At 36.7% G+C, this 19,034-nt stretch overlaps 1 protein-coding gene across 1 annotated transcript in view; it reads left to right on the plus strand.

Annotated features, from left to right (window-relative positions):
* Positions 1-1,667: 1,667 nt before the first annotated feature.
* Positions 1,668-19,034, plus strand: part of Smp_177280 (Tmem57 protein, putative) — a gene marked incomplete at both ends in the record, with an annotated part of 28,072 nt that continues 10,705 nt past the window's right edge. The window contains 5 exons of the mRNA XM_018792697.1: positions 1,668-1,753; positions 3,515-3,656; positions 5,985-6,111; positions 10,473-10,602; positions 13,009-13,075. Of these exons, the coding sequence (XP_018644438.1) occupies positions 1,668-1,753; positions 3,515-3,656; positions 5,985-6,111; positions 10,473-10,602; positions 13,009-13,075 (552 nt within the window). The remainder of the gene's footprint in view (positions 1,754-3,514; positions 3,657-5,984; positions 6,112-10,472; positions 10,603-13,008; positions 13,076-19,034) is intronic.

Below are 19,034 nucleotides of genomic sequence, written 5' to 3' on the forward strand. Positions count from 1 at the left end.
TCCGACAAATGCTCTACTCGAGAGTCCAAACGACTAGACTACATTTCGCTGTTTACTTCAGATAAAACATATTTCTCGGACGAACGATTTAGTTGCAGTTGCCTTGTGCCCTACGACTCCATTGAACAGTTTCCGAGGAATTGACCACCTTGAAGTCGTCCACCTTCAAAAAGAAGACATTGATCTTCAGCATGAGCTAATTTTGACAACCCTGAAACTGTGTATCATGCGGGTGGGAACTGGTGAGGAAACCGTACCATGTGACACGTTTACTGGTAGGGATCGTCCAATCGTGCCGGAACATCGAGGCAACGTCTTCAATATGTTGCACAAGATTTCTCAGCCAGGTATTCGAGCAACCTTCAAAAACCTCCCGTTTTATCTCGATTATTCCGTAACACTTTGTCAAAAATATCTCTTTTTCCTAGTATGCCAATATATGAGTTCACATAGATTTTTTCCTGCTTAAGAAAAATCTAATAAGCTTTCTGTCTGAAATCTTTAATGCTATGGCATACTTTCTATACAATCATATACCAGATTTTTTCACGCGTTTTGCGTCACCACATACGTATGAGTGCATTTTGACATGCGCTTATACTCTTCCTTTCTTTACTTGGAAGACTGGGAAAGACGAAAGACATAACAAGTTCTCAGAAGAATGTTTAATAAGGGTAGTATCGTAACGTTTAAAGTTATGACCGGCCAATTCTCAGGGTCATCGCTACCCTTCTAAAAGGAGAAAGAGCTGTAGCGGCAAATAAATCCACAAAAATAAGTAGATATGAAAGTCTTCCTTATCGTTACCGACATATTAATGTTGGCCACGCTGCAGTACGACCCGTTAACGGTACAAAACTTCGAGCCCCAGAAATTTCGTGGATCTCTTATCCACTTCCGTGAATGTTGATCTAAATTCCGACACGAGCAGACTTACAAAGGTGTTGCGTCCAGTTAAACCCGTTTCTACTCGGTCGCAGTCGACTGATGTCTTCGCACGACTTAGTGCACGTTTCTGTACGTCGTAACTAATTACGAAACCTCTTGAAATTGCATACGATTACCCTTAAAATTTCTATAGCGAAAGCTATGTATTATATCATCGATAGAAAAGGAACAAGTGATAACATAAGCATTGAAAGTCTTGAAGCCTCTTAATCAGAAGGAAACCCTAATATCCTGACTTTCCCCAGAACAACGAAACGACGCAGGCTTTAAAACGACGATCCCATCACGGAAAATTAACGATCATGACGAAAGTTCACTGATATCCGAAGACCAGCCCAGAACAACGTGCTATGGAAGGACGTTAATGTTAATAGAATACTAGAATGACTACCGTATGTAGGACATTATAAAGGTTTTTGTTTAGTCTCACCTTATCAATATGTTTACACAGCACTAAAAAATTCCAATGTCTTTTACATGTCTCATGGTCCAATTGGCAGCATGTTCAGTTCATCTAACAATGGAATGTAAACTTTCCATAAAGTTATTTGTAGAATCTGTTATAAGACGAATAAATGACGAGACAGTGTTTATTCATCATAGTTTTAACATCTCCAAAATTCTCAGCATGGTGGTTGATTAGCGTTCAGCAAGCCATTACAAAGAAGCGCGGGGCTCAAAATCCGTCAGAATTGGTCAAATGTGTCTGGACTCAAGTAATGTATATTCGAAGACGGAATTATGAACATGGAAGAATAAAAAGAAACAATCGCAGAAACAAATCGAACGAATCGCTTCATTTTGTGTAAGTTCTCGAAGTCTCAAAGCTAATAGACTTGGATGCAAATATAAGTTCCAAATTATTAAGTACTGGTTAGAAGAGCCCAGGAAGTTACATGAACTCTAGAAAGAAAAGGATTCCTGATTCGAATAATTCGAAGGATCCTAAAGAAAACATGCAATTCAATTGTACGTTCTGCGGCACTATTTAGAGAGTACTCCCATGAAGTTGTGTCAGATCTGGACTTACGTTTTAGAGAATTTTAATGAGTACCGATAATTCAGTGGATCCCTAAGACGCCCCTAAATCCGTCACCTTTTAAGAGACAAATATCTGATGCTTTCGTTCTGGACTTCGAATCAATAGTGCGTTGATCCTTGTTTCCAATTCAAGAGGAAATACGATATACGTAAGAAATCAGATAAAAAAACTCCCATGATTAAGCCGACGGAGATGGGTCATGGAGTTACGAGAATATTGGTGGCTGGGAAGAGCCTCTGTCAAAGTCGATATATTGTCCGGTGTCATTAACTGAAATGCTTGTATTACTTGTAGCTGAAATTTATTTTCCCTATCATACTATGCCGTGAGTGAGCTACATTATAATCTTTTAGAATTGAAAGGTAATCAACAGATATATTGGTCTGTTCCTAGTGTTTTTATAGCCTCAGCTGTATGTTACTTATGAGGATTAGACAATTTTTTCACAAGTTTTGTGGCGTGGACCACTCAGTGAGATTCTCCATTTCTTGGACTTTCAATCAAAGCATAGCAGCCGATCATGTTGGCCAAAGCCCACCATATACTAGAGAAGGCTTTTTGTTTAGGATAGCTACTTTTTATGTGAATAACAATTGCGGGTAACTGTTATATGAATAACTGCTATTTTAAAATTATGGAAAACAGCTTATTTGGCCGTCTAGAAATTCCAATACATTTTCTCGTAAAATTTCCCAAATATGCCTCTGAAACTACACATCGTATCCTCACTTTGAATAGTTATAAACTAACCAGGTTATTTGTGTATTTCTGCCGTGTCCATCAACTCCATCACTTGTCATTGTGGCAGTTCTTGCTTGGGTTGGATAGCTGACCAATATCTCCAGCTTTTATCAAAGTCGGAATTGAAATATACTTGTTTGACAAGTTATAATAATGCATGTCATGTTAATTACGAAATCGAGACGAATATATCCGGAAGACTTCATTATTGTTTATGAAACAACGCAAGTTTACTCGATGGTTAATACAAAGTTAATGTCAAGATTGAAATGTGTGATGTATCTGTCTTTTGTCCATCGATTATCGTTAAACAGGTTACGTGAATGGTCTTATTAGGTACTAAGACAGTTTCACGCATTATGCATATGGTATCATGACGGAGATAATTTCTATTTTAACGCATTTAAGATCTTTGGTGCTTGTAAATTGTTTGGTTCAAGAATACCAACATCTTAACTCCTAAACTGTAGTTCTAAGAACAACTAAGTTGCTTTTGATATCGTGTATTCAGACGTTACTGAATATTTTCCATTTGAACATGCAAGACATGCCTAATTCAGAGTGTAAATGTGTATCTAATTAGCAGAGGGCTTCGAGTTAAGGTTTTATTACGCCTATAGTTTTAAGAAAACCGCTTACTGTTTTTCTGCTCACAAATAGAGCGTATTGCATTACTGTTGGGCTGAATATTTTTTTGTTTCTTTAAATCAGAATCCATAACTTAAATCGTAGTGCTGTGTAGTATGAGTACTGTAATAGTAAACGTGATTCCCGAAATTTTAGATTTGGAACCTATTTTAAACTTCTGTTGGCTTGGGCAAGCATAATAATGCTGGACTTTTTTACGGATCTTCGTTTTGAATTTATATGGTCTTGTTGGCTAATGGTACGAACAGTTAATGATTCATTCAGATATCAGGGTTTGGTAAGCATTCCAGTTTGGTCTGAGTCGTTTAATAATTTCCAATATTTTTCAATCCAACTGCATAAATTTATTTCAAGAGCTGTTTGTGCACTAGTCAATCATTAGAAATTAATTTTCATAGTATGAAAACATTGGTATGGTGTAATTTGATTACCGAGTTTGACGTCAATCAAAAGCCATATACCTAGGGTTTATATTCCTCGGTCTCTTCTGTAGGGTACACATAGAACTTCAAAGCAATCTATTGTCCTTCAGATATTTCAGTCGGTATTGTCTGACGCTTTAATAAAAAAATTACGTTTTACCCGTAAGGATCTCTTTAAATACGTTCAAGGTTGACCTTGTAAATATTAGTTGTCATTTGCGTAACGACTAAATCTCATTACTGTACATCATATGGATTGGTTTATAAATTTAAGGAAGATGACTAAGTTTCCCTATACCAATTTTCACATAGATTATAGGCTGCATTTCTAAAGATCTCGTATACTAATTACTTCGGGAAAAACAAATACAAACCAATTTTGTGTTCATAAATCCTGTGGTTTGCTAGTTTCTCATCATTTTGCCAAATCACAGATAATAAAAATTATCACTGCAATGTTACTGTTGCTCGCTTTTGTCGTTTTTCTCTCACTGATCACAGATTTACGTGAACAAACCTTTGGATAATAAAAAAGTCACCTACAAATGTGACGGTCTAATCCAGTCCTTGTATTTTCAGTAACGTGCAGGTTCATAATAAACTATGTACATCCGCGAAATGGAGCCATAGTTTTCGAGTAATTTAGTTTTTCTCACTAATCTTTGTCTGTGTTTCCCCAATATAGGACCAAATCGACTATATGATCTGTTTATTGAATCAACTTTCCTAGGTACCCTCGTTTTAAAAATAGCAAAACCTAAGACAAGTATGTCGATCCAGGCATTTGTGAGAAATTTCAACCGATTCCATCAACTAACGGCAAAATATGATTGCCAAAGTTATGGGGAGTATCTATGTATCGTTCCCAACAAGAGCTCTATTTTTCTTAGGCAAGACTTTAAAAGTATCAAGGCAAAGAATGTGGTTACTTAAATTAAATCTATTCAGAGAGTTATGGGGTTCATCACATTAACAGTCATTATGAGATGTAATTATATAAAGTTTCCTGAACTATTCACTTCAGTTAGTTCAATCAGTAGGTACATGTGATTTACAGTTACTTTAACTACGGGGTACTTTATTTATTTATTTAAACAAACATTGTGCAAGAAGGCACCAAATATTTATGCGCCACACAAATTGTTTGATATACTTGGGGGCTGGAATACAGCCTTGGTACCCGAACCGAAGCAGGTGGTTTTCTTAGGGGGGCCACTCCTCAATCCTTTGACCTACAAGTTCAATCCACAAGGCAGTGGAGAGACGTTAGGAGATGCAGTTTCATGGTAGCTGGTGGCCAAATATAGGTTAATACGCCATTTTCCCCTCAGGATACTGGAGCCCATGAGCTTCATTGGTTTGGAACCAGGTTTTCTAACTTCCCTTGGTGGACCCTCTGTGTACACGAACCCGGTTGAAGAGCCGGACATTCGCTTTTTGTCCACTCAACTTCGTAAACAATACCCCTGCTGCGGGAAGGCACTAAGCAGGACTTCCATGAGAGTGGCTGTATACACGTGGCCATGTGAGAACATTTCGAGAGAGAGAGAGAGAGGGCTAGCCCTCCCATTCCTCAGCTGCACCAAGCCATTGAGGGGTACTTTATGTAGGCCTCATAAAGACCACACCAAACTAGATCTTGAAAAAACTCCGGTTTGTTTTGTTGTAAAATAGGTAGAAAATTATTGTTCGTTTTGATATTCTCATCAATCAACTACTGATTCGCCTTATGGGCAGTTACATAAGAGATGACAGCCTACTTGATCGTCGTATACAGAGCTTTAAGTGGATATTTTGAAATACCACTTTTTCGATAACCTTGTATGGTGTATATTTATAGTGTAGTGTATATTTTTCAGGGGTTGATAGGAAATAATCACTAGTCAGGTCCCCAGTTAAGGTATATTTTGTTCCGTAAATCATGGGACTCAAATCTCTATTTGATGAATTTTGTCCAGATTATGATAAGTATTTATTTATTTAAACATAAGCATCTTCAGAAAATCAACTAGTAAAGTATAAATTACAAGTTAAGAGGAGCTTTTAGTACTCGCTTAACAGCTAGAAATCGAAAAACGTAATAGAAACTGGCCCCATTACTAATAATGGTAATATCTTGAAGACTTCGTTTTTATTAATTTTGGGTTTTTGTAATCAAAAATCCCCACTTTTATACATTTTAGGCATTTGCCCTGTTCTTTACACTCACTGCAATCATGGCTGATTTGCTTTGTTACTTTCTTGTACCCACTACATTGATCTACCTGCTTGGTAGTTCATGTGTATGGATGCATCTTTTATGGCAAACAGGTAGGTCTTTTTGTATTTCTGTCCAACAAGAAAAAATAATGAATCCATAGATTAAGTACTTGATAGTTCTCAAAGTTTTATCCAGAAATACAACTGGCTGTTGCATACTTCAAATCTTTCAGTACTTATTTCCGTTTGTATATGTAAATTCTTGGTAGTTTTTCATATCAGTTTACAACATTTGTCAAACTTGTTGAGTATTTCGATTCTTCTTTCTATAAGGGTGTATAGAAAGTTACTTTTAATGTTTTTTGATAGTCACTTTTCCCTATTAACCCCTATTTCTCTTGTAGTTCGTTACCACACATTTTACAATGTTTACCTCTTTGAGGAAGGGGGCTTTTAACATTAGATGACATAACGAAGTGTTGGTCATTGTATTTCTCAACACTTCATACACTATGATATTTTACCCCAATTTAACCTGTTCTTTGTTTGCATCGTTATGTGTTTCAATAGGTTTATTAGTTCCTTTCATTATATTTTTAAGTTTATGAAACACTCCGAGAATACAATATTTTTGTGTCTAAATAACGCTTGTTGTCATCTGTTGACCACTCAAAGTGCTAGAGGGCTTGACCACAAATAAAATAAGCACTAATTTCTAGAAAGGTCACAGTTAACATGTAATTCTGGTCCCAATTCATGTTCAAATAATAGTCTGCGGAATTACAGCAGTAGATGATCCTGGATTTCTGTTAGAAGCATACTCTCAAATTATTAGTGTTGATACCTCTCTTGAATAACAATGTACTTTTTGATCCAAACCCTGAAATAATTAAGCTTCAAGGTGACGTCGTTTGTGTTATGACTTTTCCTTTTGCAACACTGTTGATTTTATCATCTCCTTCGTAACGATCCCTATAAAATGTTTTTCCAACAGAAAACCACATATTATTGTCGTGATCTGGTCTCGCCTAGAGAAGCATTCAAGCTACTAATCACTTATATATAAACCAGAAAATGTGAAGTGTGGTTTACGGGCTAGTGGTAATGTGGGGGTGACGGAATGTCTAGAAATAGTGCTTTTTGTCCATCGCTTATACACCCATTTGCTTGTTTTTTTTACTTAGACGGCTGCTGTTATCATTAAATTCTACTGCTTTGTTTTAAAATTTCTCTGCTTGATGTGATTCATTTTGTTTACTTTCGTCACCTTAGCCGTATTCTGTAAATGTGCTTAATAGTTATGTTTATTCATGTAAGGTCTCAACCAGCACGGAGCTAACACAAAAATTACCCACATAAAGGTCGTATGTGACCGACCTCAAGCAGTTGTCCCCTAGGCACTTCGGTCACTAAGGCCAACTTTAACTCAATTTCCCTTACAGCCACCTCTAGAAGAACCCTTTCACGGTATGAGCCACCGGGAAGTGATAACCACCCTCATACATCTTACAACACTCAAGACCACTGTATTCATAATCGACTTCCCTCTTCAATTCTTATTATTCCTCCTATCTCGACTGTCAAATATAAACTTCTCCCCTTGAGTGTCACCATGGTCAACGATTCTAGTGCACGAAATACTGTACCAGGCTCACTGAAACCTCGCTACAAACTACGCATTGGAGCCTTCAACGTACGTACCCTATGTCAAATCGGCCAACAGGCCTCCTTGGCTAAGACCCTAAAATCTCGCATCGTTGGTGTATGATGTGTCTCCAAAATGCGCATACAGGATCCTAGTGTGGTCATTCACTTAACCTCACCTAGTCAAAAAGGGGAGCCAACGAGATACACACTCCTTTTATCTGGTAATCCAATGGCAAGTTCTTGTGGACTGAGGTGTGTAGGCATAGCACTAAGTATGAGGGCAGAACAAGCACCTTTAGGATAGATCCCCGTTAACACTCGCCTATGCGTTGTTTGGCTAAACGGCTCCGTAAGAACTCGGAAGGATAGGGACACACGTCGTTGCCTTTTCGTCATTTCTGCTTACGCCCCAAGTGACTGCAGCCCGGTTGAAGTGAAAGATGATTTTTACAGAAAGCTAAGCGCTCAGACATAGTACTCGTAGAGGGTGACTTTAATGCCTAATTATGTAGCTTAAACCAAAGAGAAAGACATTTAGGTGGGTATTTTAGTATCCCGACTCAGCGAAAAGATAGCGATAATCGTCCGTTGCAACTATGCTTAGACAATCGTTTATTTTTAGCAAACACTAATTTTAAGCATAAGGAGAGATACCGTCTGACATGGCGACTCTCTGCACCAAACGGACGATGGACTCAAATAGATCATATTGCCATCAGTCATCATTGGAGAGGCTCGATAGAAGATTGTCGCTCGTACTGGAATACATGTTTAGACTCTGATCACGCTTTAATGCGATCACGCATTTGTTTGCGCCTCACTGGAAACAGACAAACTACACTAAGAAGACCCATTAGAATTGAACTGGGGGACAAGAAAGCCAAAACTAAGTTCCAGGAACAACTGAGTTCACGTTTAGACAGTTCTGTAAACGAGGCTGACCCAGATGTTGCTTGTAAAGATATACGAATAGCTGTGGAAACAGCAGTAACATCTATTAGTAATTTAAAGCAAAGGGTTACAAAAACCAATGGATTTCTTCTAAGTCTATTGGACTGATGGATTCTCGTAAACTCATCCAATTAGGCTCTGAACACGATGAAGAGCGAAAGCAAATCAGATCTACGTTAACCAAAAGTCGAAGGAACGATCGTAAGCAGTGATTGGCAACGAAAGCGAAAGAAATGGAAAAGGCAGCGGCTGTAGGCAACACCTGACAACCCTTCAGACTAATAAAAAAAACCGAAATTAAGAAGCCTTAATGGGCTGGTGTTTGACGAAATATCTGCACGGATTCAAAAAGCTCATCTTCTTTGCCAACTTCCGTCACCTATGGCAAAGACGATTTATCCGTCTATCAATTAAAGGACGAGTATACTGTGCAGCAGTTTGCTCCGTTCTACTGTACGACTGCGAAACGTGGCCATTAAGAGTAGAAGATGCTCGTAAATTGCTAGTATTTGACCACAGATGCCTTAGAAATATTTCTAGCATCTGCTGGGATCACCGGGTAAGTAATAATGAGGTTAGACAGAGGATATCAGGGAATAATGGTAAATCAGTTGATGAGGTTGTGAATCTTCATTGACTGAAACGGTTGGGCCACGTGTTACGTATGGCTGAACACCGATTACCACGACGCGCAGTGGTGACTAGTGTTGGAGACGGGTGGAAGAAAGTTAAGGGCGGCCAAACCAAAACGTGGCATCAGTGCTTGAAGTCATTAACTTCTAATCTGAGCCATGTTGGTAGATGCAGACTACTTGGTTGGGGTCCGCGCGACTATCGTAACCAATAATTGGAGACTGGTTGACATGGCTCAGAGTCGATCACAATGGCATAGGTGTATACACTCTTTATCTTCCCTTAAACCGTGAGATTAAAATTACTTCATTTCTTTCTTCCTGTACTATATCTTTATATACAATCTTTCTTTTATATATGGTACCACCACTAAATTAACTACTATGAATTTAGTGTTCATCTTGTTGTGCTAATGAGGTATGGCAACATGGATCGATGCATATATGTGCCTGGTCCTACACTGTAGATCACTGACTGACCTACAAACATCGTAGGAACCGATGCCTCAATCAATAAGCTAACGTCAAAATAGTTGCCATTTAGAATATCAGAAATAACAGTACTTGATGCTACGCCTATCAAGTTAATTCTGTTTGACAAAGATGATATGTCCCTTTGGAGCAATTATTTTTGTGTCAACGGAAACAAACAGTTTGATATTGTTCATCGGTAAGATTAATAATTCTAAGGTTAAATAAATTGTTAGTGTATTGGAAAGTAAAAGTTGAAATATTTTTACCTACTTGGTTAAATCAAAACATTACATCTAAATATCAATTTTTTCATGTTAGAAGGTTATAAGAAAGATTTAACCACAAATCAAATGTTTCACAGTTATCTTTTATCCCCTATTTTTCGTAATAACTTATCGACAAAGTCATCAATATATGTCGATGAAATACATATGCTGGTGACATTTGAACTAGCGTACGCAAACCAGCCAAACAAACAAAAATTGTATAGACAGAAACATGGGAAAATCGAAATTAATAGAACAATTATGTATTTAGTATATAGACGACATTCATGACTTCACTTAATATCAACACTTTTTATGGAACACGGAAACCCTCGACTAAGCAATCTTAAGGAAGATAATATGCCTGCTAAACATATATTTATAGTTCTGACTTATATTTACCCATTAAGTATGACTTTAAATGTTTGACTTCTTAGCTATGTATTTACTTCTACATCCTTGCTATATACCTTTTAAAGAAAATATTGTTCTCCCATTTTAGATCGTGGTGTGTATATCCCAACAGTTGCATTATGTTTCTTATTCTTCTATGTTGAGGTAGCTGTAAGATTCCGTGATCCAAAAAGCCAGCCTCTTGGTATAGATCTCTGTAGACCTTTTGCAGCTCATTGGTAAGTTTATAAACTTTGCTTAAATGAGTTACCTCTTCTTGTAGTTATGTTTTTTAAAGATATTTAATAGCTTTTCTATGCATTATTTAAACCCTCAATTAATAAAGCATGTCCACTCATGGAAGACATAAACTACTAATCGAGAGATGACGTAATCCAATTGTTTTTGGTTGTTTACGCTAGGGATTTTGGAACAAGCAAACTATCTCTCTGTAAGTTCTAGAACCAAACACTTTACCACATTTACTTGAGTTTGGCACCCGATTAATATTACTTCTCACGCAAAAACATGTAGCCAAAGGCCGTGTGGATAACACTGTTTAGTTGATACATTTATGAGTGGTATAATTGTAAATCATTCTAAATAACTGGGATAGATTGTCTATATGTAGTTTCTGTCTACTTTTGGTCTTCAGGTGTTTTCTCGTCGAAACGGCTTTTTATCACTGAAGCGCTGAGAATCATATACACTGTATGAAATTTGATTTGTCACTAAGTTTTATATCAAATGTGAGTTTTAAACCATTTTCACATCTACCGAAGATCAATAGCCAGATAGACAACATACTCTCATACTTTGCTAATCAGTATTCCCATACGACTGATGTAGTAAAAAAATCCATATAGTCTAATACCGGGACTATTGTGTGGTTGTGGGGGTGTGTGCTGTGTAATATAACGGAATATTATGACTGAAGTCAATCAGCTACAACGTAGGACCAGGCACATATATGCATCTGTCCAAGTTGCCATAACCTCATTAACACAACAAGATGAACACCAAATTCATAGAAGTAGTTAATTTAATGGTGGTAATATATAAAAGAAAGATTGTATATAAAGATGTAGTACAGAAAGGAAGAAAGGTATGAAGCAATTTTAATCTCATGGTTGTGTAATATTTAGCGAAGTAATTTGTGTAATTTTTGATTTTTCGCTACTCCCAAACAAAAGCGTTTAAACACCACGTGAACATGAGTGACAAAGTTTCAGCGATATTTTCTGTTTTTGGTGTTTGTCATTTTCCGTCGGTAGTGATTTATTTTCCATCCCTTATTCAAATAGCTTGTGTTATGATCAGCTTGTACCATATTTTACTCGTTTTTTCATGATTTTAACATTATAATGTATGCGTTAGATCCCAGAATACTCAATATTTGTTTAAATCAACCACAACTATAGCTATGATCATGTTCTACTTTACTAATAGTAGTAATCAAGGTTTGTTGTTGGCGGTGTATTCTATTCAGATCGGTCGGTCGTTCATTCAACGTGGAACTGGGCACATATATGTATCAGTTCAAATTACCACACACAATGAAATCGAATTATCAATACAGATCCCAAAGAAATACATTCAGAAATAGTATCAATAGAATAAGTATAGACAATATAATTCTGGAATGAATTGGTGGAATAAAAAGTATAAGACGATTTTAAAACTCAAAATCTAGAGGAAGAAAAGGATTGATTACTTTTGTGTCATTGCCATCAATCCTGAACCATGTCACCTAACGTCTCCAACTACCGATCGCAATCATCACACGGACCCTAACGAAGTGATAGACATCTACTTACTAGGTTCAACCCCAACATCCAATGACTCATGCCTCATTTTGGCCACTTTTAGCTTTCTCCAACCTATCTTTACATCAATAAATATTGTGTATTGATGTTAGATATTGGTTGGACACTTAATACATATTTTAACCACCTCAGTTGATAAAGATTCACTATCTCACTAATCGACTTTCCATTCTTTCTTATTATCTTGAGCTTAAGCTCAACGCTGCTCACTCAGTGGCCCTAACATTTGCAACCAGTGCTTCAGATATGTCCAAACGACGGCGCATCATTTCCCCCGAATTTTTTCTCGAGATCTCAAGAATTTCAAACTTCTTGTATCCTTATTCGGTAGCTTTAGTGGAACTTTTAATGAGTGACTAGCTTTTGGCTTAATAGTGAAATGTGTAATTCGATACTGTCAATCCTTTTGAAAGAATAAGAACTGTGAGATCCAATAATACTTGTCACTCTCTGTCTCAGTCATTGGTATGTCTATCTCTTTGAAATCTATAAAAATGCGCCCATCCAGTCACTTTCATCACTACTACTTACCTCCGAATGTTTATCTTACCAAACAACGACCAAATCTCTTATTCGTTGCTGTATTCAGAGTCTTCAAATATGCCTCACAGCAGACTATTTGTCTGTAATCCTCTTCACAATTTTTTTTCGAAACTTACAATACTTAATTGTAGCTCAGATCACAGAAGCTGTTGATTGATTATATTATCTAGACTTTTAATTCTCACTTCATTGTTTTCCTATCCATACACAGTCGTCACATACATCATTTTTATGTCACTGTTTTATCATCTTATACATTTTCTTTTTCCTCACTAGCATTGGCTATCCCGTTGTAACTTTGGGTTTCAGTTTAAAGAGTATGATCTCACATCATTTTCGTTTGGTAAGTAGACTCATTATATGCATTTGTCTGAGTCATTCATTAATTCATTCTTTTATAAATAGTTTGTCTCAATCTAGTGGATGTAGGGGCAAATAGTTTCAAAATTAAATTTTTGCTTTTGTATTTGTGTCAGATTTAGACTAATAGAAGCTTCTTGAGTTAATTTGGCCATTTCGTAATGATGAAGTATATAGATTTTCAGCTTTTCTAGATCTTCATTAACAAAGTTCAGTCAAACGTGCTGAAATCGAAAAGCATGTGTGTGACAGCTTATTTATTTGGCTTAATCACACCCTTTTACAATAACTTTTCCGTTATTTTCTAGTTTGTTTAGTTAGGTCCACCATCCCTTGATATAGAAAGTACTTTGAATGATTGCGGAATAATTTCCTTCTCGTTCTGGTAATAATATACGATTGATTTCTTATTAGTGAATAAACCTTTTCAGATAAAAAAACTTGAAGTTGATTCTGGTCGAATTCTTAGAACGTAGTGTATTTCTTAACATTTACAGGCAGAAAATATTTGCCTGATAACTAGTGTACAGTTTGTTCTAATTCGTTTTTGAAAGCTAATCGTCACTAAAAAAGGGTTATAGGGTAGCTAATGTAATTCTTAGTTTCGATAGTATGAGGTCATAAAGTAGATCATCTACTTTTTTGTATAAATTCTTATAGATTAAACCAATCGGACCATCTTTTTGGTTTTTTAACTAGAGTCGTCATTAAGAATAATATTTTTTGTGGTAAAAGTGTTATATCTCGAACTTAGATTCTTAGTTTGTCGCGTAATACTTGAGCACTCGAACGCTAGAACCCCCCCCCCAAGTCACAAATCAGAAGACATAAGACAATTAGAAGGAATGTTATTCCAAACAGTGTCGATTATGGTACAAACCTGTCAGGTATTTATAGTTTTTAGTAGAAACGAAATCACCAATATAGTTATCCAATCCGCACACAGGGAGTTATCAGCATTGTCCAATAAGGAAGCTACACGTAGTGATTCTAGACTATTCTTCCAAAAGCTGATTGAATGGAATATGTCCGGCTCCTTTTGGGCTCCTTAGAGCTTCCTCAACTTCACCTGTGGACCATCCTCAAAAAAGTACATTCGCTGCTCAACTGTTTAACCTTAAGACTGTACTCAACTAAGTACAAGCATTTGTTTCGTGAGTCTATAAATAGATAGATGGTCAACAACTTTTCACTGCGCCATAATGCATGAAATGTGTTTTGTTCGGAATAATTGTTAGCACCTTGCAAAGTTTTGAACTATATATTTATGGGACTAAACTGACAGTAATGCACTGCTACTATGAACATACTACTTTGTTCAAGTGCTAATTGTAGGTTTATGGTGTGATATAAGGTCAAAAGTTGAATTGTTTCCTCAAATTTATCCACCAGTATACTACAGATCTAACATTTAGATATATATGACATTAAAGTTAGTAACATGAGGTTTTTTAATTTAAACATTTGTTGGTTTTTTGTTATTGAATTTTGAATTAGAAAGGGTAACATGAGATCTCATTAAAATACACTTCTAAGTAGGACTTGAGATAAGGTTTAATTAAGGATAAAATAACTAGCCATTATTGTTTTTGATGACATTTTCAATTCTGATATAAAACCTGTCAGTATACATGTACCTATTTTGATTTGTTTTTCCCATTAAACCACAGACATAAAACGGACACTAATTTTCTGAATATTTCTGACTGAAATATATTGGTAAACGTATCATGTCGTTTATCAGAGATATTTCTTAATTTTTCGGGAATTTTGTTGTGATGTGTAAATTGTTTAGTAAAGATAATTAATAGATTATTATGGTTTGCTTCCCATTTCAAACTACTTATCTAAATATAAGCAAATGGGGCTCGGTTGCCTATGTTATTTTGAAGTTGTTGACCATCTTAAAGTTGGTTTATTAGAATATCAAACCAGTGATTAGTTTGTTCACCTTTAGGTTGAATGAAATTTATCTATAATAACTGTCAGAAAATTTTCTGTATATGACCCTGTTTTCCTCTTTTGACGAGAATAATGAATTTAATGATATCCTTGGCTTTTTGAGAACCTACTCCTATGTGAGTCGACAAGTGTGTCAGAATGAGTTTGACAAAATCATAGACTGACTTCCGCTCTTTACTTATGTATGACTTCAGCAGTGTTAGCTCTACGTTTGCGTCATATGGTAGCAATGCTTCAAAAAAACCTTTAATTGATGCACGCATATCTTTTTTGTCAAGGGATTGTGAAACACCGTACTACTGCACCATATACTCACTAGTTGATTTACAAAGAAATATTTTGCCTGCGACACAGCATATACCAGGCAAGCACTTTTGCCATTACGAAAATTTTGGTAGTCACCAAACGTCTGTCATCCGTCAGTATGTTCTTAGGCCATGATAATCTGGAGGATGCCCAGAAGTCTTTGAGGACCAGGGTTCCATAAAACCTCTTAGTGTGCAATGAATATGAACTTGGTGACTACTTCGGAAATTGTTTAAATATGTTCTTGCTCATCTGGATCTCCGCTAGTGTAAAATTTCACAATAATGAGTAAGAGCTTATGAGGTCGATAAAATATCAACAAATGGCTTCAGAAAACACAACGTTGGATGGAGCTCTTTATGGAAAAAAACGTGGATCCCACCAAAATTTTCAATCTTTCATTCGTAGACCAGCACATCTGTTAATCATGCATACCTTCAAAAAACCGATTTAATGCTTAGTAATATGATCTAAGTCAAAAATATATTTCTGCACTTACTTTCGTGAATCTTTGAACATATTGGTAATCGTAACTATTTGAACTACGTAATCAAGTAAACATTCATGTAGTGGACTTTATGTCGTACATTTTTTTAGTAGTAATAATATTACTTAGCTATTCAAACTGATGTAAACAACTCGGTTAGAACTCGCAACTCAGCAGTTAAAAATCAAGTCAGTTATTGATTTACCTTCATTCATTTGATGCAGTGCATATTGCATTTGAACGATCATATAAAAGAGCGAGGTTGTGCCAAATGTATTCAGTCTCTGTTCTGAAAAATTGTTAGTGAAGTAAACTCAGCTTAACCACCTTTAACACCATTGTAATGTTTGTCTAACTTTTTAAAAATAAAGGGATAATTCTTATATTGAGTTTTCATTGTAGTTTCTCTTATCTACAAGTAATAAAACAGTAATATTTCCTAAAACTCACCCTTATGTAATTATTTTATTTGTTTCAATGAGTAGTACTACCTTTTATATTTTTATAATCACATGCCGTTTTATTTGGTGCATTTCTAAATACCTTAGATATATGCTATTTTTGCGTACTTTAAATATTGCCCCGTTAATAGAACGTTTTTGTTGTAGATGTATGTGATTTCGTAGTTAGCTGCTCCAAGGAATATACCCAAGCTTGTTTTCTGTTACTTATCCAGTATGCAGCTGACAAGTGCTTTACTTATCCAAATTTTCCATTCCTTCCTCCCTTTGAAAGTGAAATGTATTAAAAGCATTATGGATGCTAACTATCTAATAGTTCTTTTTTACTTGTAAGCTGCTGTTGTTTAAGTACTTCAGTAATATATCTTACCAACCAAATATTTTCGTACATTATGCTACGTGTACCGACCGTAGCTGTTACTTTGACGTAATGGTCCGGCTCGCCTGTCGTGTTAACTCATTTGAGGTACATTGGCTGAAACACTTGTTCATTTTAGTGCTACCATGTCAGGTACGTTTGTTGGAGAACGATAAATCTAAAAGCAGCAACCTAAAACCTGCTGACCATAGAGGAGTGCACATAAATAAGGTGTTTACCTCCGACGGCTAGCATCTCCAGCGATTCTCTCTTCTCAAAAAGTAAGGAAAGAGTTAGAAAAGGTCAGCCCTATAAAATTCACACCTCACCTTACCTTTCGGATATCTATCTCCAGTGGTAGAGGATTTTAAACTGCGGAGCTAACACGTCAGAACTTTTCATAAAAAGTTTATGGTTGATCATCGTCAATCAGTTGTCCCTTATCCTCTACGGTTACTATTCCAGATCACTGGAACTATTATTTACCCAGTTTACTTCTCAGGTCCCCCAACAAGAAATATCTTTCCGCAGTGTGAACAACCCCTAACAACACTAAAAATAATCTTGTTGACAATAAAATCCCTCTCCCACCTCTTAATATTTTTCCTATGCCTATCACCATCCCTGCATGTATATCTCTATCGCCATGCGTCACCAGTGCTAATGATTCAAGTTCGCGAAATGTTATTTCTGGTCTCCTGAAACCGCGCTCTAAACCACGTGTTGGGGCTTCCAACGTTCAAATCTTTTTACAGATAGGACAATAGGCCTCCTTAGCTGGGACCCTAGAATCTCGCGCCATCGATTTATGTTGCGTATCCGAAACGTCCATGCAGGATCCAAGTACAGTCACTCGTTTGACCTCACCTAGTGAATAAAAAAGCCAGTGCTACCCACCCTCTATATAACTGCAGTCATTACTGCTACTTCCTTTGGTCTTGGTGTAGGTATTGCATTAGGTTCAAAAATAAAACAGGGTCTCTTTTAATGGATTTTAATAGACAGTCGCTTGTGCTCTGTTCGACCAGGTGGGACAATAAAAATTTAGAAAGATAAGGATACACACCGTTGCCTCAGTCTGCGCTCCCACTGATTTTTATGCGGATGAAGTGGACGATGAATTTTATGGGAAACTTGCAACTTTCAAAAAGCTAAATGCCCGTGTATGGTGATAGAAACAAGTGATTTTGATGCTCAAGTAATTATTTTAAATCGAACCGTAAGGTACTTTAATGGACCTTACAACGTCACGGCCCATTTAACAAACCGTCTGCTACAACTATGCCTATATAATCGTTTATTTTTAGAAAGCACTAACTTTAGGCATAAGGAAAAACATCGTCTGACATGGCGACCCTTTCATTCAACTCAAATAAACCACATTACCATCAGTCATCGTTGGAGAGGATCGATTAAAAACTGTCACTAATTCGGAAACACATGTTTAGACTCAGATCACGCTTTAGTGCGAGCACGTATTTGTCTGGATCCTACTAAACATGGAGAAGCCAAGGAAACAAAACTCTTTAGAGTTCCATTTAATGATGAGAAAGTAAAGTATGTATTTCAGGAGCAACTAAAGAAGTTAGTCAACCGTGAAAGTGATATCCAACCCGAGTTAGCTCGGCATGAAATCCAAACAGCAGTGTTATCTAGCAGTAGCTTAAACCAAAACGTTAAGAAATCAGTGGGTTTCAGCGACGTCTTCTGAACTGATAGATGCTCAGAAACTTATCCATTTTAGGTCTGGACACGATGAGTAGCAGAAGTAGCCTAAACATAGGGTGATAAAAAACCTACTTAATGATGGTGAGAAGTAGTAGGTATCAAAACGAAAGAGATGGAAAAAACAGCGGCGATAAGTAGCAATAGACTATTATTCATAATTATCATGGAAGCGTGTATCAAAAATTGGCTATTAGTGAGACTCTCGAAAAAAGAAGGGACTATTATTGCGGCAGTATCTGTCATTGCAAGGGGTTACCAAACAAATACATTAACCTTGTACAGACTCTACTCAAACACTACTGGTCGAATCTCACAATTCCTCTTCAACCTTGTTTCCGATGACGTTCTGGAAACAGCTCAGATGGATGTAGGTAATGGTGGTGTGGATCTGTTGTCTGGAGAAAGACTGCTCGACCTTTAGTATGCGAACTATGTCTTACTGTGCGATGATACTCAAACCATGCAATCCGCATCTAATCAATTGGCAATCAGTGCCAGTAGGTATGGTATGTTCTTTGCACCTTCCAAGTGCAAAGTACTTCTACAAGACTGGCGAGACTCTGAACCTGCACTCACCCTGGGTACTGAGCAGATAGAAGTCGTCGAGAAGTTCGTGTATTTGAATAACTGAGTAAGTGTT

This window comes from Schistosoma mansoni (genome assembly GCF_000237925.1).
Source record: "Schistosoma mansoni, WGS project CABG00000000 data, supercontig 0187, strain Puerto Rico, whole genome shotgun sequence".
NCBI classification, from domain to species: Eukaryota; Metazoa; Platyhelminthes; class Trematoda; order Strigeidida; family Schistosomatidae; genus Schistosoma; species Schistosoma mansoni.